The 21,933-nt window shown below is 43.4% G+C and overlaps 1 protein-coding gene across 5 annotated transcripts; it reads left to right on the top strand.

The window, feature by feature from the left end:
- Positions 1–1,843: 1,843 nt before the first annotated feature.
- Positions 1,844–21,872, top strand: CERS5 (ceramide synthase 5). Of its 5 annotated transcripts, XM_076360305.1 has the most exons (11): positions 1,849–2,049; positions 8,029–8,134; positions 10,269–10,399; positions 12,202–12,259; positions 12,872–12,922; positions 13,627–13,719; positions 15,101–15,229; positions 15,515–15,621; positions 17,497–17,653; positions 18,808–18,837; positions 20,576–21,872. In XM_076360305.1, the coding sequence occupies exons 1-11, from the start codon at positions 1,850–1,852 to the stop codon at positions 20,726–20,728; spliced, it is 1,215 nt and encodes a 404-aa protein (XP_076216420.1). In that variant the 5' UTR covers position 1,849; the 3' UTR covers positions 20,729–21,872. The 5 variants fall into 5 exon arrangements, with proteins under 5 accessions (XP_076216419.1, XP_076216420.1, XP_076216416.1 ...); XM_076360304.1 differs by lacking the exon at positions 18,808–18,837 and having other exon boundaries at positions 1,844–2,049; XM_076360301.1 differs by lacking the exon at positions 20,576–21,872 and having other exon boundaries at positions 18,740–18,827.
- The last annotated feature ends 61 nt before the right edge of the window (positions 21,873–21,933 follow it).

Here is a 21,933-nt window from a genome sequence, read left to right as displayed (position 1 = left end):
TCAGGTGGTTCTCAGGCATGGTAGCTGAGGACAACTGAGAGGTTTTCTTTTTTCCCCCCTTCCTATAAGCATCTTTGTATTGCAGTTATCTTCACTTAAGCCTGAGGTGGGTTTGGTTGGGATAGACAGGGGCTAAGACCTAGAAGAAATGCAGTGTCCTGCAGCAGCATGAGAAAATCCACGTGTGTATGACATGTATATAGGGGAAGGGGAGAGAGAGAGAAGGGAAAAGCAGCCTGCTATCTAGCTGGAAGGTATTAGCAGTTGCACATCATGAGGTGTACAACCTACTGCTAATTTTTCTTTCTTTTTAAGGGAGAAGTAAGACTTGATTTGTACAGACAGAGGTATTGCAAAACTAAGAAAGTCGATGTGCAAGCACATGCTGCTTTCTGTAATCTTTATTGCTTCCTAACAAAATCCATTTGGTATCAGATTTCCTCAAATTACTAAGCAATTGGAGATATCTCTGACTGGAAATTATGCTAAGTGTATTTGAAAAGGAAGGGAAGAATATTTATTGTGGACTTGGATTTATTTATTTCTGAGGAAACACAAATTTTACAATGCATCCCCAGTTACGTGATACTAAAGCAATACTGGCTGCAGTTACCAGAGACCTTAATGTTATATATCGTTAGTTCTAGTTAAATCTGAGGCATCTGTGAGTCTCTGAGATAGAAGGACCCTTATTGTTCACTCAGACTGGCTGAACATCCTCAAGGAGAAATTAGCAAAGTGGTACTTTTAAATAAAGTCATTGATTAAAAAAAAAGTGAACAGCTCATGAACTAGCCTGTCCTTGAATCTATTAGTTATCATAGTATTTGAGTGCTTAATGGGCCATTTAATTTGCTCTCAACTGGACAGATGCCAAAAGAGCTATTATATGAAAGATGGAACATTTGCCACAATGTACAAGCAAGCTGATGCTGCCCACCTTTATGGAGAGTTTGAGAACCTAATTGAAAGGCTTACACAAAGACTAGGCTTTTTTACTTGGTAACCCTCATCCCAAGACTATCAAGCCAAAACACAAATTTTTCTGAATGTTTTAAAAGCTATAAGGAGTATCTTAAACTTTGCCAACCAGTGTACCTCTCGCTCTCTGTTTGTGCTTAAGCGTTAAACCATATTGCTATTAATATTAGTAAAACTAATCCTCGGTATCTTACCATAAACTCTTCCCATGAGAAGTGGCACTGTCCTGCTTGCAGCTCTGGGGCCCTTCCCTTCAGAGGTGAGTGAAACGAGCTATGAGCCCGTCTGAGGAACCTTGCCCCTCGGGGGTGAGTGGGAGGTGGTTTATCTACCGGAGCTGAGTACCAACCGCTTCCACAGTGTTCAGGCTGGGCTCCGCGCCTGCCTCAGCTGGGGCCTTCGTGGGGGAAGAGGCCGGACTTCTATCAGGAGCGCGTGCTTTGGGCCCCATTAAAGACTGTCTCGAGGACTTTTTTCAGTCAGAACAACTCGTCTCTGTTCGTGGAAAACCCCCCGAGGGCTCGGAAGCGCGTCACAGGCCGCCCTAACGCCGCGTCCCCTCAGCGCGCGCTGAGGGGAGGGCGGGCGCGCGCACCGCTCCCTCACGAGCCCGCCCGGCACCGTGTCTAGAGGCGGGCGCGCGGGCCCCGCACTGCGCCTGCTCCGAGCTAACGGTCCGCGGCGGGGGCGTGGCCCGGCGAAGCCCCGCTCACCCGTGCCCGGCCTGCGCATGCGTCCTCGCCTCCGGGAAAGGGGGGGGGGGGGGGGGGCGGAGCCGCGTGCCAGCTCCGCCCCGCTGTCGGCTGCGGTGGCCGCCTCAGCTGCGGCCGCCGGGAGGGAGGCGGGGGGAGGCAGGCGGCGGCGGAAGATGGCGGCGGCCGCGGCGGCGGCGCTGCGGGCCTGGTTCTGGAATGAGCGGTTCTGGCTGCCGCACAACGTGACGTGGGCGGACCTGGCCGGGGAGCCGGGCCCGCCGGGCAGCGGGCTGCAGTACCCGCGGGCGGGCCACGTCCTCTCCGCCTTCCCGTTGGCGCTCGGCATCTTCGCCGTGCGGCTGCTCTTCGAGAGGTAAGCGCGGGACCGCCCCCGCCGCGGGGCGCCCCTAGGGCGGCGGGGCCCTCAGGCGGCTGAGGCGGCCGGGACGCCGCCCGCTCCCGCCTCGGGGGCGAGCTCGCGGCGAGGCCGCTGGTGTCTCTTAGCAACGGGCTGTGGAGCGCCCCGGGGGGAGCGGCGGGCGGCCCTGGGGCCGGGCCGGCGGCGAGGCGGGGCGGGCCGAGCTCCGCGGGGCAGCTCGGATGGGCTCCCCGCTCGCCTCTCGGGAGCGCGGAGGCCTTCCGCGGAGGCCGTGGCGGGCTTTCCGCCCGCCGCGTCTTCCGAGGCTCTTTTTGTGTGGAAAGAGAATATTGTGTAACCCTGGAAAACCTGTCCCGGGAACCTCCTCCGTGTCTGTCACGACACACACAAGCCCGTGGGGCTCTTCTCTCCCTTGGCTTTGGATCCCGAGAGGCTCCTCCAGTGCTAGCGGTACCTTATGCTGAGGTGGTGCAAGAAAAAAGTCTGGGGAATTCACTTTTATTTCTCCTCCTGTCCAGGAGAACCTCGGCTGGGCGAGTGAGAGACAACTGGCTGCTGCTGCTTTGCAGTTAGTTTGCTTGTGTTGCTGGACTCTGCCTTTATTGTACTTTCCTTGTGAGTTCCTGGATGAGGAAATAGGACTTGTTCACATGGCCTAGCATATTATTAAACAATTTGTGGATCCTCTGCATCTTGGGCATGGTGTAAGTGCGTGCAGCTCATCGTATCTGCCCATAAACAGGTGTAATACAGCATTTCTCATTTACTTGAGTATCCATAAACGTGTGATATTAACTCTTCCCTGGGGCAGAGGTTTATCCTTTCCGCGATGAACATCTCTTACAGCTACACGTGGGGCGGACTGTGTGGGTGACATAGATACTAATTAGTAAAGTGGCTTATTTAGGAAAACCGTTAGGTGAAGTAGACCAAGACACCTTGTATTCCTGTTCAAGTAGTTCATTAAAGATTGATTTAATCTTAAATTTCTACATTGAAAGGGCAGAAGTATTACTAGGCATGAAAAGGGCTGTAGGACTAAAGTGTGTGGGAATCGAGTTGGTTTTGTTTTGTGGGTTTTCTGCAAGAAGTGAATTTTCTTGAGCTTTCAGAAATTAAACAAGAAGAGGAGACTGGGGTGAAGTAAAAAGATAGGCGAACAGTGGAGAAAAATGAAGCAGGTCAGCAGAGTAGAAGAGAAATTTGGGAGGCTCTTTTTTTCTCCATCTTATCTTTCTGCCCTCCAAAAAAAAAAAGCTTGAGAAAACTACTGGCAGTTCAAACCAGTGCAGAGGACCCAGCAACACACATGGCAGTGCCAAAATCTCATCTCAGCTTGGCATGCTACTGCTAGTCTGGGCCAAATGTTCACACTTGCCAGCAGACAAGGAAAGGAAGTTGTGAGACAGAACGATACCCCTGAAAGGGATATTGTAGAAAGGGATATTGTAGGAAGGTCTTCTCGCTTTCCAAACCCTCTTTAGTCCAGGTGTCTCAGTCTGGGGAAGAAGTGCAAAAGATTCTCTTTTCTCTGGAGTATGAGATGTTAGGAGAGATACAGTGCATCCTACCACACCTAGTAACACAGTCCTCCTGGTAGCAATTACTTTATCCTGATAATATCTACCTGGTTTGTGAAATTTCTTTTGCAGTGTTAATTTAGGGAGGAGTCAAATGACAAATTAAGTCCTCCACCTACACAGTAAAACCTAGAGACTGTGGCCTGGTTCCTGAGAGGGTTGTTCTTTTTTTTCAGCTGTGTCTTTGCTATAGTGTGTCTTAATGGTGGTATCCTGCAGTGAAAGCAGATTGTGAGAGCAACATCCAGGGCAGTTTCTAGTATGTTTATTTTAAAAGACCGTATTTTTTAAGAAATGCTTTTCTCTTTCCTCCTGCCACTTTGAACATGTCATAAAAGTTCAGATTTGTCTTAATAAAATCCTATTGTGCATATACCCTGATTCAGGCTTTGGGGATGACTGTGTCCAATGTCTTCCTTGCCACACAATTGGCAATCACACTTGATGACTCAGAACTTGAATTATATACTTGTGCAGCTCTTTTGTTTAAGTTTCTTTTAATGTCTTTCTTTTCTCCTTTTGCTGAATCTCTTCAGTGTAAGGAAGTGCTTTTGTGACACTGACGCGTGTAACGCTGACACATATTTCTATTAGTGAATGCTCCTATAAACCTTTGCATCACGGTGTTGGTAAAATATTAATTAGGCTGACTGTCTGTGGGAAGTATATGACTATAGAGATGAGGCAAGACTCATAGAGGAAGGTACAGTCCTGACTCGGTGGTGGGATTTTTGTGCAGGCAAGACAAAGAAGAACTTCTGCCCGCAAGTTCGGGTGGTTTTTTTTTTTTTCCCTTAGTTATACTTGCTGTTACTTCTCCTTACGCATCTTGTCCCACTGCAGGCACAAAAAAAATTCCCAGGTATTTGCGAAAACCTGGAGCCTTTTATTCATATGATGTGTTTATAGTTACACTGGAATGCCCTTCGGTAACAGGTATGCTTGTTACTCTACAGGTCTGAGGAAGGATCTACAGCTTGTGCTCAAGCTGGGGGGGAGAAAAAAGTGATTTTAGATGCTACTTCATCAGGTCTGTCTGGAAAACTAGGGACAGTTGTGGAATGAAGTGGTTTAATCATAACACAGTGAAACTGAGAGATTATGGAAAGATGAACTCTTACTTTGAGTGCGTACTTTATAAATCTTACTATTTTCTAGATTGTTCTTCCTTTTCAGAGCTGTAATAGAGAATCATCAGACAAACTTGAATGTTCCATAAAGAAGGATTCTGCCTTTGGGTTTGTGAAGTACAACATGCCTGAGAAATATTTGTTGTAACGTATGAGTCTGTGTACTTGAAAATTGGTGTTGGTTTCAAAATCAGTCTATTGTAATAACTAGTGTGAAAAAGGTAGCTTGGTAGGTATGACTTAAGCCGATGAGCAGATACCTGTTCAGAAAGGTGTAATATAAGTAATTAAATGATGATAATTCCTTGCTGGGAAGGTGTGGCAGTAAGTTGACCTTGGGAATAGTTGCTGCAGTTAAGATTTCTGTGGAATCATAAAATAATTTAGATTAAAAGGGACCTCTGGAGGTCACCTTGTCCAATCCTCTCCTCAAAGCAAGGCCAACGTTTTAGTCAAGTCAGGTTGCTCATGGTCTTGTGCTGTTCAGTTTTGAATATCCCCAAGAATAGAAATCCTACTGTCTGGGCAGCCTTTTTTTTTTTTTTTTTTGGTACTTAACTGCTATTGCTATGCAGAACTTTTTCTCTGTGGGATACAGTGCAAAACTTGCACATCTGAAAGCCTATTCTGGGACCAAAAATACAAAATAAAACACCACAGAGGTTTTAAGTGTGAGTTTTCCTTAACGGACACCTAAAGGAAATAGTGTGTCATCTTGATATTTTTTTGACTGACAACAGGATTGATCATTCACTTCATATTCCACCTGCAAGGTACTAATTGGTTAAAGCAATTGGACCGTGGCTGTTCAGTGGATTCATGAGTGTGAGCCAGTTGTCCCCGGCCCAGGTAAAAACACCTTGTACGGCTAGTCAGGAAGCCCTGCAGAAGGACAGTTGTCATTTGCAGTTCATTGCATGAACTACTTGCGGAGTTAGAGAAGCTACGTTATGGTGTTGGGTTAGACTTCCTTAAAAGTGATGAAATCCGTTGCTGCCATCCTTTTTCCTTCCTGTTTCTGTGACTGGGACTACCTCCGTTGCCTCCATTGCTGTGACTTGTCTGTTTGCTTGTGTTGATGTCTGTCTGCTTCTGTGCACCTAGAAATGTTTGTGGGTTTTTTTGGTTTGCTCTTTGGTCACCTGCATGCTTGACTGAGTAACTTGAGTCCTGCACTGTATCTGTAGCCTGTGGCTTACTCTTGATTCCCCCCCCCCCCCCCCCCCATGATTTCTGGAAACATCTGTATTTTTTCCCTATGCCTGCTAGTTAAGGAAGCCTACTACTCAGGAATAGTTTCATGCAAAGTTTTGAGGTTTGGGGGGTTTTTTGCAATCTTTAGGTCCCAAAGTGAATTATTTCTGCATCTTTTTTTCTGAGGAGATGCTGTTTCTTCTTTCCTTGATGCTTCAGGTTTTGAGTTCTAGAATAATGCCAAAACTTTGTATGGATCACTATGAGCTTTGTTAACCATTCCTTCTCTTCTTTACTTGTTCTTAAAACAAAAGAAGACTTTCCTGAATAATAAATTAATTGAATGTGCAGACTTCGAGATCTTTCAGGTTTCCTCTTACGTGAGGAAACTGACCCAAACTGAGTATCTTCAGGCCAGGATTTTTTTATAGAGCTGTTAGTACTGTCCCCCAGAAAATGAAATAAAAATATTTGGCATCCTGTAATTGCACATGTGTACTTCTTTGCTGTTGTTGTGGTATATCCTGTAGGAAAGAAGAGTATAAAGATGTACACTTTTATGGGGGTCTAGCCAAATGTTTCATAACATCAGAACATGATTTCTGGCTGGTGGTCTAGATTATAGAGGAAGCAGTGAGCCTTTTGAGCAAAGCTAAAAGGAAATCACCCTTTCCTTTTTTTTAATTTTTTTTTTAAAGCTGTGACTGTTGAAATGAACAGGACCTATGAAGAAATGGGGCAGGACAGTGAAACCTGGGGCCACAGTGTCTGTTACTTCTTTAGTATTTTCTAAGAGCAGGGGAGTTCCTTTACGATTAGTCATGAGCTAATCTGTAATTTCTCAAGGGGGAAACCCCACAACCTGTGTCTGTTCTTAAATGCAGTCATAGCTCTTTGTTACTAACAACGTACTCCCAAGAGTGATTGCTGTTGGAACACTTATAGTCGTGATTCTCCTGAATTTTAATCTCTCCTTTTAAACACAAGGAGAAATGGTAACAAATGTAGTGGTTGGAAAAAGCAGCATTTTCTGCTTGATGGCACTCTGAGTCTGCTAAATGGAATACATATGTGCGATTGGTTGTCTTAATTCAGTTGTCTCTGAAACACTCTCTGTTTTGAAGCAAAATAGATTTAATGATGCAAACGTTGGGTCCTTTTCAAAATCAGTTTTGAGAAACAGGTTCTTTGCTCGTGCTCTCTCTGTCTCTCAAAATAATTGATTAAAAAGATAATAAAGATTGCTCCTTGAAACCCCCCTCTCTTGCCCACCAACAGGAGAGAAAACAATTCACGTGTTCAGGTAACACATGCATTTTCCTTAGAATCCTGTGCCTGTTTTGACACAAAGGTACAGCAAAACCTAATTTTTTGAACATGTATTTGTGCATTTTAGTTGCAAAACCAGGCTTGTTTTCAGAGTGTCTGTGCTATAAAATTCACAAAGTGTTAGATCAGCTTTTGGAATACGTGGTGCATACAGGACTGAGTGGGATACTGAGATCTTGGGTCTTTCACACTGAGTGACTTCTTTCGTCTTCCTCACTCTCTCAAAGGAAACAAGCCACTTTGGTTTTGTTTGTTTGTTTGTTTTGGGGAAAAATAAAAAACTCTGTGTCTTTTAGGAACTGTGTCACTTGAACTTCCCTTTTTTCTGAGCTATGTGACACCAAGGGGCATTCTGGAAATAAGGTATTTTGTTTATAGGGCTACAAGGGCTCTAGCATTTATGTTTGCGGAGGACTCCTATCAGTGATCTGTTATTTTATTTCCGAGTAATGAGAATCACCCTGGGGAAACACATTCTGATCCTTACAAGCCAAGGACATTAAGATTTGATTTTTCATTTTACATGTGTGTACTGTATGTGCTGCTGTCTGCAATTACCATTTGGACTAATAAAAGATTACTTCACCTGTGAAGTTTCTTTAAGCAAAGCGAGTGGCGATCTTCAAAAGCTTTTTGGATGGGTTTTGCAGCTGGTGACAAGTCAGGGTCCTTGTGATTTAGGCAGAGGAGGGAAATAGATATCTTGTTTTAATCTAGCTCTTTCTTCGGCACTCTTTCAGGTTTATTGCCAAGCCATGTGCCATAAACCTTGGCATTCAAGACAGTGGACCTCACAGAGCCCAGCCCAATGCAATTTTAGAGAAAGTGTTTACATCCATCACTAAGGTGAGTCATGCTTCAAATTCTGCTTGAAATGGAGTCCTGTAAGTAAGGGGGGGGGGGGCTTTTTGCTTCCACTTTTCTATTTGAGAGAAATGCTTTTCACACTGTGCATGCACAATGAGTGTGCTCTTTCTTATTTTGCTTTGCCTCTGGCACGTCCTTCTTGTAGCAAAGTAAATTCTCTTTATGCCTGACCTATTCTTTTGTGCACAGAAGAATCTTTTTTTTTTTAATAAAAAAATACTCTCTTTTTAGAAAGGTACGAGGCTTCTTCTTCTAGTTCCCTGCCCTTGTCCAAATTGTAACTCCTGTAAGAGGTGGTAATTCTTGGTTTAACAAGAACTTTCCCAGTATCTTTCACTTTCTATTGGAAAAGTACTACTCTTTTCCTTGAGATCTGTTCCTTTGCTGGTTTTACCGGCCAGTTGTGTTGAATGCCTTCCTCTTATTTTTGCCATTTACTGTGGAATTGGACAACAGCTGTCACAGTGGAAGTCAGTTAGTTAAGGAAAGCGTTCAGTTAATGGAAGTGTGCCCTGATAAAGGGTAGGACATCTAATGTTGACAGTAGGTGTTTCTTTTGATTGTTTCATGGCCTTTCTTTCACTTAAGCTGACAGTGCTCCTTCACTTCAGAATTACAGAATTCCACAGTCTGTGCTCTATTGAATGTTGACAGTGAAATCCGCGCAGACAGCATGATAGATTTTCATTAAAGATAATGAAATGGAAGGTTTTATATTCTGATTTGGTGAAGCTGAACTTCATTATGAGCGGAGCAGATAAAGTGCTCGGTGAATGGAAGGGAAATTCTATAAAAACCTTACTAAAACTCGCCTCATGGGAACGTTAAAGTTCTGAGGTATTTGGAATGACGTGTGAACTGAAAAGTCCCTATGATTTGATGCCGTTTGTGGGGAGGACTTTTATGTAGGGGATGTCCTTGAAATTAATGTTTAGGAAACCCATGAGGATGCATTCTGTGCAAAATTTATCTAGCTTATGAAAACAGAGCTGCATTTAGCTGTACCAGTATGCTTGTGTCTGCCGTTGGGATTTGGAGAATCAGAATGTAGGGTGGCACTGATGCAGGGGAAAGATTTCATTGCTGTTCTGAAATCGGAGCTCTGTAAATTCTCCTTTGAGGCAGGTTCACTTCCAATGCAGAAGTGTCAGGTAGCCCGAACCATTAAAGCCTAATAAAGTGCAGAGAGATCTGGTTGTGATGGAATTACAGGAAAGTCATGGTCTCAATACTGAAAATCAAATGACAAATGATTTTGCTTTTCAGTTGAACAGTCTGGTGACTCTTTATTAAATCAGCATTCTGCATAGTTTTTTGGGTTTGTATGTAGCTGAAGTAGTAAAATGTGTTTATCATCTTTCAGTTGTAAGAGCTCCCTGGCAGAGCTTGTTAAAAGGACACTGGTCTGAAACTAACGTGGCTTATCTCACCACTGGGCCATTTTAGAGGTAGTTATCAGGTTTTGTTCACTTTCTCTTATAAATCCATTTATGTCATTATTCAAACAAATAAATTGCCAGTAGAGTTTCCAGTCAGAGAACAGTGATATATTCTTTATCATACAATAATTACAGTTTTCAAATTTAATTTTATTTATAAACTTTGATAACGGAAATAACGCTATCTCTACGATGCCCTTTTGGAATATACAAATATCTAGTGTGTTAAACCAACTCTTAGTTTAAAGTTTCCCTAAACTTGCAGTGAGTAGCAACCCTTAACTGTGTTCAGCTTTGATCTTCCTGAGTCCTGGACTGTTTGAATTGATGTGCAAGTTTTAACAGGTAGGACAGGACATTTTAAAAGCGCCTCCCCCCAAATTAAGAAACAGAACAAATGCATTCTTTGTCATAATGTGCTGTCAAATGATGAAATAGATGAGGAAACGTTAAACCAAAAGCATTCTGAATAATTAAGTAATTAGTGGCTTATGAAGGTTAAACTTGAATGAACATTTGTGGCAACGGGTTCCTGCTTCTAGTCTATGCGTAGTGCTTTCCTAGTGTGTGTTTTTTGTTATCCATGCATCATTTCTATCACAGTACAGAGGGGATCTCAGACTGAAAGTAGGTTGAGAAGTAGGAGAAATGACGCTTGTTTCATTTTCCTTCAGTCTCCAGATGGAAAAAGGTTAGAAGGCTTGTCAAAGCAGCTAGACTGGGATGTTCGAAAGATCCAGCGCTGGTTTCGTCATCGGAGGAACCAGGACAAACCCACCACCCTCACTAAATTTTGTGAGAGCATGTATGTTTGTGCAGAGGCCAAGATGTGGCTTCATCTTAAAGCTCCAGCTGTATGTTCTCTTTTCTAACTGAAACTGTGGTCAGCTGCTAATTTAAAGTAGTGTCTTGGGGTTGGCTGGTGGAAGATAAATTCTTATATAGGCAAATGAAAAAAGTTAGGAGGGCTTTTTAGAATTCAGTATTCTAAAATATTTTGTATATGTGCATGAGAGACCAGAACACATGTGCAGGAGTTATTCCTGTCAATGATGAGCAGCTTTAGATAGTGGACCAGGTCCTTAATGCAAATGTAGCACTTAAGTGTGCATGTGTGTGCATGTATGCATATGCATGTGCACAACTTGAGTAATTATACTGAAGACAAGCCTGCTGTCTGCAGAATTACGTTGCAGACCAGCGTTTGTTCCCAGGCAGAATGACCTTATGCTTACACAATGATGTATATACTTTTATACAAACACTTCTTGGATTCCTGTTCTTTTCATTTCAGTTCATTCTTTTGTTCTTTGTTTCTTTCTGAATGCTTGCAGTTACCTCTGTTAGCGTAGTAGCATCTGAATATTTTTTCCTGACTTGTTATTTCTTCTGTGCTGGTTTCTTTCCTTTCCAGTAACTTTCTTCATATTAATTCTTCCCCCCAGTATGGTTTTGTCTACTTAAAGCCAGAAGGTAAGAGGGACAAATATATATATATTAGGATACCTTCTGGATAACAATGACTTATCTTGTTATCTTGTTATTGTGTATTAAAGCATACGAACTATAGGATAGTTTGGGTTGGAAGGCACCTTTAAAGGCCATCTAGTCCAACCCCCCTGCAATGAGCAGGGACATCCCCAACTAGATCAGGTTGCTCAGAGCCCCGTCCAACCTGACCTTGAAAGTTTCCAGGGATGGGGCATCCACCACCTCTCTGGGCAACCTGTGCCAGTGCTTCACCACCCTCAGTGTAAAACATTTCTTCCTTGTATCTCTTCTAAATCTACCCTCTTTTAGTTTAAAGCCATATCCCCTTGTCCTGTCGCAACAGGCCCTGCTAAAAAGTTTGTCCCCATCTTTCTTATAAGCCCCCTTTAAGTACTGAAAGGCCGCAATAAGGTCTCCCCGGAGCCTTCTCTTCTCCAGGCTGAACAACCCCAACTCTCCCAGCCTGCCCTCACAGGAAGGGGGTTCCATCCCTCGGATCATTTTTGTGTCCCTCCTCTGGACCTGCTCCAACAGGTCCGTGTCTTTCCTGTGCTGAGGGCTCCAGAGCTGGAGGCAGTGCTCCAGGGGGGTCTCACCAGAGCGGAGTAGAGGGGCAGAATCCCCTCCCTCGACCTGCTGGCCACGCTGCTTTGGATGCAGCCCAGGATACGGTTGGCCTTCTGGGCTGCGAGCGCATATTGTTGCCTTATGCCCAGCTTTTCATCCACCAGTACCCCCAGGTCCTTCTCGGCAGGGCTGCTCTCCATCCCTTCATTGCCTGCCTGTAGTGATACTGGGGGTTGCCCCGACCCAGGTGCAGGACCCTGCACTTGGCCTCGTTGAACTTCATGAGGTTCACACGGGCCCACTTCTCGCATGTTCACTCTGAACTTTATTTCAAACTTGGCTGTTGATGCAAACTTGTGTGTGGTGTGAAAACTCTTAAATAGGTTTATCCTTACATGAAATGTTTACAAAAGAAGGATTACCATTTGGTGGGTGAAAATCTTTCAGGTGTCAGAATTGGGTTTTCTCACAATTATTGCAGTTTTTGTTACAAATGTTAACCAGAAGGTATTTCTATTTCATAAGTTTAATTTTTGCTTCTTTTTCCAGGTGGAGATTTACATTTTATTTAAGTATATTTTTTTATGGAATCAGGTTTCTCTGGACGGTGAGTTGGTGTGTCACCCCCCCCCCCCCTTGTTGTTCTGTGTGGCATGCAGCTGGGTTATGGCTGTCCTGCTGAAATATAGGGGGTTTAACTACTTGTGTCACTTCTTCAGTCCTTGCACCTAGCTTAAAACAAGGGGGGGTTAGTGGTGATAGTTGTCTTTATGTTCCCTTATTTGGGATCCTGGGGTTTCTGTTTAAGGACCTTCTTTACACTATAGGAAAGCTTCTATACAGATCTGTCATTATGGAAATATTAGAAACTTTATTTGTCCTGTTACCCCAGAATGGGACAGAACTATTTTGGGGTTTTTTGCTATGAAGAGCTGCTTATTTTTTTCCTCATCTCCTTCTTGAACGGATACAGTTTCATCTCTTTAGGTCTTTATTATTATTAGAACTGTATGATTGTTCTTTGAATTTCCATTGCAGTATAACTTGCCTTTGACTGCAGAGGGAATATTTTAAATCACTAGGATGTTTTACAATAAACTTAGCTTGAATGGTAGAATCAAGATAAAACTTCAGTGAAACAGTACTGTAGTGGTCAACTGCCTTAGATGATAGGGAAGAAAAAACCCAGTAGAATAATGGCTTATCTTTTTCCCTTTAGGCACCCTGGTTTTGGGACACACGACAGTGCTGGTACAACTACCCTTTTCAGGTACGAGATAAACACTTACTAGATTCTAACTTTTTGCACAATTTCAGTTTTTATTTTTTGTTAATGATAGCAGATTGAAACTCAGTAGACTTGAGTGCTTCTCCTTATTCTGCGGGGTGGATGCTGCACAGGCTGCAACCTGGTAAGCTTTCTAGTGAGCGAATGGCCATCCCTTTTGGACAGCACAAAGGTGGCATTTACTCTTCATGTCTTCAGATCCTGGTTAGATTTGTCAACAGCAGTGTTTCCTCAGATAGAACTGCCTCAGTTCATTTTATGTTTACTTGCTGCTGAGATTATTAAAAGTGAAAAAAAATTATGCATAAAATTATACCGGTAACTTCTTTACAGTGTTGTTTTCATTATGCAGCAAGTATGATTGTATGGAGGTCAACCAGTCTGTTTCAGTGCCTGGTTTTCCTAATCCAAGAGGCTGCAGTATGAGTTGTAAATATTGACAAGGGAATCTTACTCCTTTTGAATAAAGCTCAAACACACAAGTATGTTTGTGTGACTAAGCCTAGAGTAAGATGTCTGTTGCTTAAGCTTGTTTTTACTAAACCTTAATTCTGGATCTTTTAACTTACGCCTCAGCATTCTGGAGGAACAGAGTGGGATGGGAAGGAAGGAAGGAAGAAGTCGATTTTAATGTAAATTTTAAAGTACTTTGTCTTCTAACTGTGCTATCTTTGTTTGTTTTCCAGCCTCTAACATCCAGGCTTTATTATTACTATATCTTGGAGCTGGCCTTCTATTGGTCTCTCATGTTTTCTCAGTTTACAGACATTAAACGGAAGGTGAGATTAACCAGAATTGCACTAACCACTTTGCTAAGTAGATAGGACTAACAAAAAATGTCAGTGTGCCTGGCCAGTAAAGCTAAAGCATAGTAATAACTGTATTTTTCTTCCTCATTCACATCTTTGTGTAGCCTACCTCCTTCTGTAATCACTACCCAGTCCTGGGGAAAAGGGAGGAGCAAGCCTGATATGCAACCTCATATATACTTGAGAGTCCCTTTCACCTTCCAGGGGAAAGAACAGAATCACTCAATATCTCCCAATAAAAAGTTATCAAATCATTGCATAAAAATAGATTTAATTAGAAGGCTTGCAAGAAAACATGAAAATGAGATGCTCAAAGCAGTACCTTGCTGAGCCGGGTGAGAAAATGGCAAACACTAAAGCAATAGTAAATGGTTTTTTGAAAGTTAATTTTTCATCTGTGTGTGTAGCGGAATGATGACTGGTTGCGATTGCCGAAATCTAATTCCATTGCGCTACGTTCTAGGATTTGGCTTATTGTTGCTGTTGGAAAACAGTTCATAGTAAATCATGGTTTATTGCTTCTGTTATACAAACTGCAAAGTAGCAAATTATCCCAATCCTTGCATTGACTGTTCAAAAAGAAAAGTTTGCCTGGGATTTTTTTTCTGTACTGAAATATTAGCAGGTGAGGCACTACAGAATATCTTGGAGCTGCAGAAAGGGAGTGATTAACAGCATCTGTGATACTGTTTATAATGTTTAATTTTGTACTCTGACTTTAACAAAGTGGATTACATTCCCCACTGCAAGCATGGTAAGGTACATTGATGTGGAAGTGTTGTACCCAGGGGGCTAAACTGGAAAACAGCCCTGAATGTATGTGCATTGTAAACTTTTTTTTAATGAAGTGGCCTAGTTCTTGCTGTTGGGTTTTCTTGTGTTCTGTGCCTGCTATGCGCTGGCAGGCTTTTGCACACTGACAACAGTGGTTAAACCACGACACAGCAGCGTACTTAAAATTTGTGCCAAGAGCTGAAAGGACTAGCGATATGACTGTAAAACCAAAAGGAGCCAAAAATAAGGGCCATATGTTGTCCCGTCAGTCTTTTCAGTGGGGTCTGCAGGCATACTTATCTTTACTTTGCATGTGTGTGCCAAAGAGACTGTGCTGTGCCGGTGTATGCAGAGTTCTGACTTTGCAGGAGCACAAATGCTAGGAGAGACCTTTCTGGAACCTTTAGTGATGATGGTTGATGTTGTGTGATGAGCTGTGCTTTATATAAAGTGGAGTCAGAGTCTGAACTGAAGTAATCCTATGACCCCAGTTAGTCAGTTTTGTGGCTCTGTTCCAAACCTTTGTATTTGTTTGACAGCCAAAGAGTCTTCATTCATTTTTTTTTTCTGTTTCCAGGACTTCCTGATCATGTTCGTCCATCATTTGGCTACAATTGGACTCATTACATTCTCTTATATGAATAATATGGTGCGGGTTGGAACTCTGGTGCTGTGCCTGCATGATGCATCAGATTTCCTTTTAGAGGTGAGTTTCTTTTCAAATCTTTGCATACCTAATGCTAGTGTGGTCTCAGGGGAGCAAGCTGACGTTCCTATTCTTGATAAACTGCATTAAATACGCCATAAAACTTGTGCTGCTGATCCTGCCTTGTCAGCTTTTCCTCATAACTGCTTTAGTGCTGAGAATAATCCCTAAATGTTCCAAACTCCTTACAAATGTGACGGCTTGAGGGTTTTTGAAGCTCTACAGCCTGGTAATCACATGAGTGCACAAAGGGAATAATACTCTCATGTTTCTTGTCTCTTTTAGGCTGCAAAGCTAGCCAATTATGCCAAGTACCAACGTCTATGTGATGCTTTCTTCATGCTCTTTGGTGTCGTATTCATTGTTACACGGTTGGGCATTTATCCTTTCTGGTAAGCACCTTGAGCTGTAAGGTCTTGTTTGTTCTTCCAATCCTTTAAGCAAAGCCTTTGTATTTAGACTTCTTGCAAGCGTTCCAGCCTGTCCCTCAAGGCAGCCTGAAGTTGCAGACAACCCAAGTACTGTTTGGAGCAGTACGTTCAACTAGGCATATGAAGAAACCTCTCAACAGTCAGCTGAGGGAGTGTGAAAAGTGACTAGAATCCTAATGCACAGCTGGCCCCTCTCCTCTTACTGCAAAGTGATGACAGTGCTTATTAGCTGGAGCCAAGTCAGCCAGTATCTGCTCTGAAAGACTTGAAGGGTTGTTTGCCTCTCCTAAGAAGTTTTGGAAATAGTTACAAATGAGGCATGGTCTCTTGAGGTAAATTTGATTTTTGAGTATCTGGCTTAGTCATCGTTGCAGTTTCTGATTCTTAGGACGCTCGTGTCCTGTCCTTGTGTCGTGACTGTTCAGAGCCTGAAATAGGTCTTAGGTTTCTTGGGAGGTAAACCCCTGGCTAAATGGCTTATAGCTAATCATCCTATACTGAGATTCCATCTCACCTCAATAGGTCAGGCTTGGTGAGGTTCTTCTGTTGATGAGCTGTTTTCCACTTCTTCTTTCTGTTGAAAGAGTGTGGTGAAAATTTGGTTACACCTGATGATTACTCAGTTTATTTCAGTTTTACTTCATACATTTATTTCCTAGGCAATGGACAGCTTGCATTCCGATTCTTTTTGGGTGCCTTGACGGTAGGCAGAAACAATACGCTTTATCAGGGTTGCAATTAAAGCTCTTGCTTGTTTTCCAGTAAATGCATCAAAGGAGTCTGAATAAGGAAGAGCTTTCATTCTTATGTCTTCATAGGCTCCTTCTGGTGACAGATGAGATAGTTGTCGTTGTTCTTATTGCTGCTGTCTGTCATGAGGTGATGCTCTTGCATCATGCTATTGCTCAGCAGTCCTGTAAATCTTTTATGTATTTTCCACTGGCTGTAATGTAATTCCTCAACTTTGTGGAGAAATCTGGCAAGCTTGCGGCAGTATTGCAGACCCTATGCTATTTCACTTCACATATATTCCCTTCCCTAATTAGCAGTATAAAACATCAGCAGATCTCTGGAATTGCATTTAATTCATCCATAAACTGGCTGTGAGTTAGATATTTCTGTAGCTGCATCTGGGGGACTTGGGTTCTTTGAAACGCTTGTTTTTCTTTTCTTGTGAAATGTTAAAAGCTATGTGAACTTAATGACGTCTTCAAAGGTCTCTCCATACCTCTCTACTTCATAAAATCTAAAGTGTTTATTAAATTACTTAAGTACTGGCAATAACTCCCAGCGACAAGAACAGCAAAACAGTAATGAAAGAAAGCACAAAGCTTGGTCCATAAAGCAGTTTCTAGTCCTCCAGCTTGGCAGGAGGAATCTATACAAATCTGAGGGAAGAGAGTAGCGCACAGGGAGGGAGGCGTACTGGGAACAAAATTCCTTCTTGATCTTTAAATATGGGTGAAGACTGCCCGGGTATGAATGTGTTAACAGCTGTTTTGATGACCAGCGCAGCTTGACATCACTTCCTGTAAAGTTGTTATAAATGCTCATGCTTTTGAGAAGGAAATTGGCAGCAGATCTGTATGTGTAACCAAACTGCAGAACATTCACATCTTCTCCTGTTTGTTGCTCTGTTCAAATGTTTCTAATTAGCTTTAGTCTGTCTCCTAACTCTGGCAAGAGACTAGCTGCATCGCTGCTCTGACAGGAGAAAGCAACAGATGCTTAAATGAGATACAAACTGTTGTGCATCTGGCCAGTTATCTTAATTTAGAGCTGGAAGCCATGTTACCAGCACAGCCGATCTGTAATGTGTTTCTGGATCTCTTTTAGGATTTTGAATACAACCCTATTTGAAAGCTGGGAATTGATTGGTCCTTACCCTTCATGGTGGCTATTCAATGGGCTTTTGATAACCTTGCAGATCTTGCATATCATCTGGTCTTATCTCATCATTCGCACTGCCTACAAGGCCCTCGTGCGGGGAAAGGTAAGATTGCTGGTGACTGTTTTGGGTCCTCTTTCCTACAAGCCCTATTAAGCAATCATGAGAAACTGGGCCCTTCAGTGAGGGCTGGTACTAGTTCTTGAGGGACTTGCATCAGGAGTGCTTTGTAGAACAGTAGGTTTTTTACCTTGGTCGCTCTGCAGACTTGAGTTGCCAGGTGTATACGAAGGCAGGGATGCTTTCCTCTCTGTTCTGGTCATGTGGGGAAATAACACCATTTTCCAGTACATTCAGATGTTGTAATAATAGTGGTGATGACAGACTTGTTATATACTTTGTTTGGAGTTTAAGGTGGTAGTAGGCTCTTTTTTGAACAATCATATAGGATGTTTTCCAACTTCAGCTGGTTCTTGGGATGTGATGGGGGTTATGCATCTTCCACTTGTTAACACTAACGCAGGCTTCTGGCTGTCAGTGCAGGCCAGGCATTGAGCTGCAGCATGCAGAGGAGAAAGGGTTATCAGAAATGCGGTGGAGTTTGCTGGTTGTCACTGGGTTAATGGGGTGCAGTCTAGTTTCAGTCCTGAGTACTCTAACTTGTGTTGGGAATCTTAGGGAGAGGGAGGGTGAAACTACAGCAGCTGGTTAGCAACAGATATTGCCCTAAGAGTGAACAATGCTGACTTTCAGCAAAAAGGCGTAGTTCAACTGAAGTGGCATGAGACAGGGCAAGGCAATCTAGGAACTAATTTGACACCCAGCCTACCCATCAAGAGAAGCCACCTCCTTTGCAGCTACCAGAGAGCAGCAGCTGATTTCACAGCACAAATGCTTTTTTTTTTTTAATCAGATATTTGGTATTCTGATCTGAGTTTCTCTCATGGCTCTACTTTATTTTGTTTGACTTCTTAGCTGCCCCTACACATGGAACATAACCTTGAAAAATATTTATATCGTAGTTGTCTGTGACAGTGATTGTCAGGGGAAGGCATGTTTCAGAGTATGCACATGATCTTTTCATCTGTTCCCCACAGCTGCTACTGCAAATGTCTTATTTTCTGTCTGTGCAGCTGTTTCTGTATCCTGAGGTCTACACCTTTTTCCTTTCCTTGGTTCTCTCCTGTCCAGGTGACCTAGCCAGAGAAAGGACTCTAAGCTCTGTCTTCTTCATTCTTTTCTCCTTTTCTCTGTGCCAGATTGGAGCTGGACAGTTTCATCCTTTGCATGTAAGTGTGATCTGTGCTTCTCTTTGTTCACTGAAACACATCTGTGTCTGTTTCAAGGCTAAGACAAAAGCAAAGCTATGGTCTTGGGGCTTTAGATGGCTGGTGCCTTCTCTTAAAATGTTTCTCTCCCTGGTTGATACAGTGCTGGTTCTGACAGTATGCTAAAATTCAGCTTTTTCCAAAGGTCAAAGCAGTGTCCTGGGGTTTGTTCTTATCTGCTGTCAGCTGGGTGCATGACCTTCACCCTTCTGCTTTTATATGCCCACAGAGACTCTGATACCTGTCTTTAGTGCTCATTAACACTGTGCTGAGTGGAAGAGGACAGGAGAAATACAATGCAAAATCCTTTTGCGAGAAGGAGTAGAACAGTCACTTGTCCCCCAAATAATGGGAAAAATTTCAAGGGATTTCTGCTTCCTTCCAGTGACCCTTTGAACTTCCAACATAGCAGGAGAGTGGGGAAAGATACCAGAAGTTCTGGCAACAGTCAGAAGCCAGTACATCCAACAGGCCTGTCAAAACCAATCCTGGAGATCATTAACTTTACCTGGCTTTCTGCCAGATCTTCCCTTGAGTTCCAAAACTTCCTGCCTGGTGCTGTTCGAAAGCCCTAACCCTGACTCGAAGCAAGCAGAGTAGAATGAAATCCTGAAATCCTTGGAAAGGCGCTAGCCGCAAAGTGCTTGCACATGAAGTAAATGAGGGCTATTAGTTGCAGAGGCAGAAGTGTGGAGAGCTTGCCTTGGGGTATGCAAAGCACGGGCCGTTCACGCGGTCACTGCTCGGCACCGGTGAGTTTATGGCTCTGGCACCCCGCCACCAGCCAAGGTGCTTGTTTGCAGTTAGGGCCGGGCTTATGATCTCTTCCCTTCAGCTTCTGGTGCGGTTGGCTCTGCGGTGCTGGTACAGTGCCCTCCTGCGGCACTCAGGGCAGCTGGCAGCAAAGTGCGCCTGGATCTGCTTCAAAAGGTTCAAAATCCCACGTGCAAATGACTGGATTTGCAGTCAGTCTTTTAACTAAACGCATGACTCTGTAAAGCAGATCTAGATCTCTGGGCTGAGGTGCTCCTTCTGTTCCTGAACGGGTGTTTGCTGGATTAGATAGTTGTCGTTGTTCTACAGCCCGCTGTCCAAACAGGCTTTTGCTCGTAGATGAGTTCTCATGTATGAACCATAAGCTGTGAAAACGGGAGGCACTTTTTGCAGACAGTGATGTGATAAATATAGCTGGTTAATTTTTAAAATATCAAAGCCACTCCCTGTAGGACAAAACGTTCTCTCTAAAACTGATACGTATGTGTGTTTTGGTCATCATACCCACCGATGATTATGGTGTGAGAAGTTTTTTGATTCAAAACAAATTTGTTGTTTGGAAGAGCGGCCTTTAACCAATTTGGAATGCAGCTCTTGGAAGACAAGAACAACCAAAGATCTATAGTGTCCTCTGATCTGGTGAGAGCAAAAAAAAGTGTAGTGCTTTCACAGATGTACAGAGTATTTGGAAAATGGAACTCCTATTTCCAAATTGTCATTTTCAATGTCTGTCTTGCATTCTGTATGTGATGACAGGTTCCTCCTTGTGAGTTTGAAGTGATTCAAGATCAAATGTAGAAGGTAAATGTAACTGACTGAAGCTGCTTAATCACATGGACACAACCTTCTAACTACTGTTTTCTGTGAATTTTTTTCAACTTCGCTTCTCCCCTTTCCACCACCGAATTTCATTTGAAATGTTTAGGTATCAAAAGATGACCGCAGTGATGTAGAGAGCAGCTCTGAAGAGGAGGATGTGACTTCCAACAGCACAAAAGGAGTTTTCAGCACTTCGAGTAACGGCTCCAACCGCATTAATGGCCACGTGGCTAGTGGCCAGTGGACAGAAGAGGAGTAAGGCTGTGGGTTGGCCTTGAGCAAACACGAACTTATCTTTAAATACCTAGATGTGTTGAGCTCCACATTCCCAAGTGATCTTTAATCAAGATACCCCTTCCCCAGAAACCTCCAGCAAATCTGAAATGGGCGCGATCCAGACCAGTCAGAGGCTTTGCACAACAGAAGGGATAAAGCCAATGACTAGGGCAAAAACAAAGCTGCAGATTTCACTTTAAGCCATTTTGTACTTAAATCTTAGTCCCATCGATATTTGCAGAGGTGTCTTTGTGACAAACTGGTTTTTACTAGGATCAACTCAAGGCAGAACAAGTTTGGACTAGGCTGGCTGCTGACCGCAGGAGGGTTACGGTGCCATTTCAGTGACGGTTTGCTCCAGTGCAGGTTCAGCAGATCTCCTTGATGCACTCCAGAAGCCGCTTAAGAGCGTGGGGAACGCAGGGTCCCTTGGTTCCACGTCCAAGCTACCCTGGCTGTAGCAGAGACTCCTTTTCTCAGTCCTGCTGTGAGCGCTCTGGACTACAGCCAAGCTTTGAATTGGACTGTGCTACAACAGAAACGGTGTTCTAACTTGCCATCGGGGTGCTGTATGCTAAGGAGGTTATAGCTTGTATCTCTGCTGTTACGAGGGACCAGGCCAGCGTTTGCTGCCTATTTTGGTGCTGCAAGCCCCTCTGAAGTCTTGACTACGGCCTTCTGAAATGGGGGAGGGGGGTTGTTTATTGCCCCTGAGACAACTATCACAATACATGCCTTTTAAAATTTTTTTCTGTTGCAAGTTGTGGTTTTGAAGATGTTTCTAGACCTACTGGGTATGGTTGGCTAAGCTAGGACTTGAGGGCGGACCAGTACTGGTGGGCTGTGTTTAACTTCCCACGAAATAAGATGTTTCAGTCCTGCTTGTCTGTACTCCAAGACAGAAGTGAATGTTGCTGCTCAGATTTTGCAACTGTGTGGAGGAATCACTAGGCTGGAAAAGCAGCCGCACCCACAGGCTTTGCTTCTTTTTTTTACTCAATGGTACTTGGGGGCAATGGAAGACCCGTGTGTCAATCGTGAGCAGAATTTTGGAAACTTCTTGAGTTGTTACCATTTTATACCATTGTTTACTCTTATCTCCGATTAAAAGATGCTTCAGAAACTTGGCTGACATGTTTCATCTCGAGAAAATAAAATCGAGGACGCTGTATGCCCCTTTTCTGGGAT

This window comes from Aptenodytes patagonicus, chromosome 27 (assembly GCF_965638725.1).
Source record: "Aptenodytes patagonicus chromosome 27, bAptPat1.pri.cur, whole genome shotgun sequence".
NCBI lineage: Eukaryota > Metazoa > Chordata > Aves > Sphenisciformes > Spheniscidae > Aptenodytes > Aptenodytes patagonicus.
This window is presented reverse-complemented; position numbering and strand designations above follow the sequence as displayed.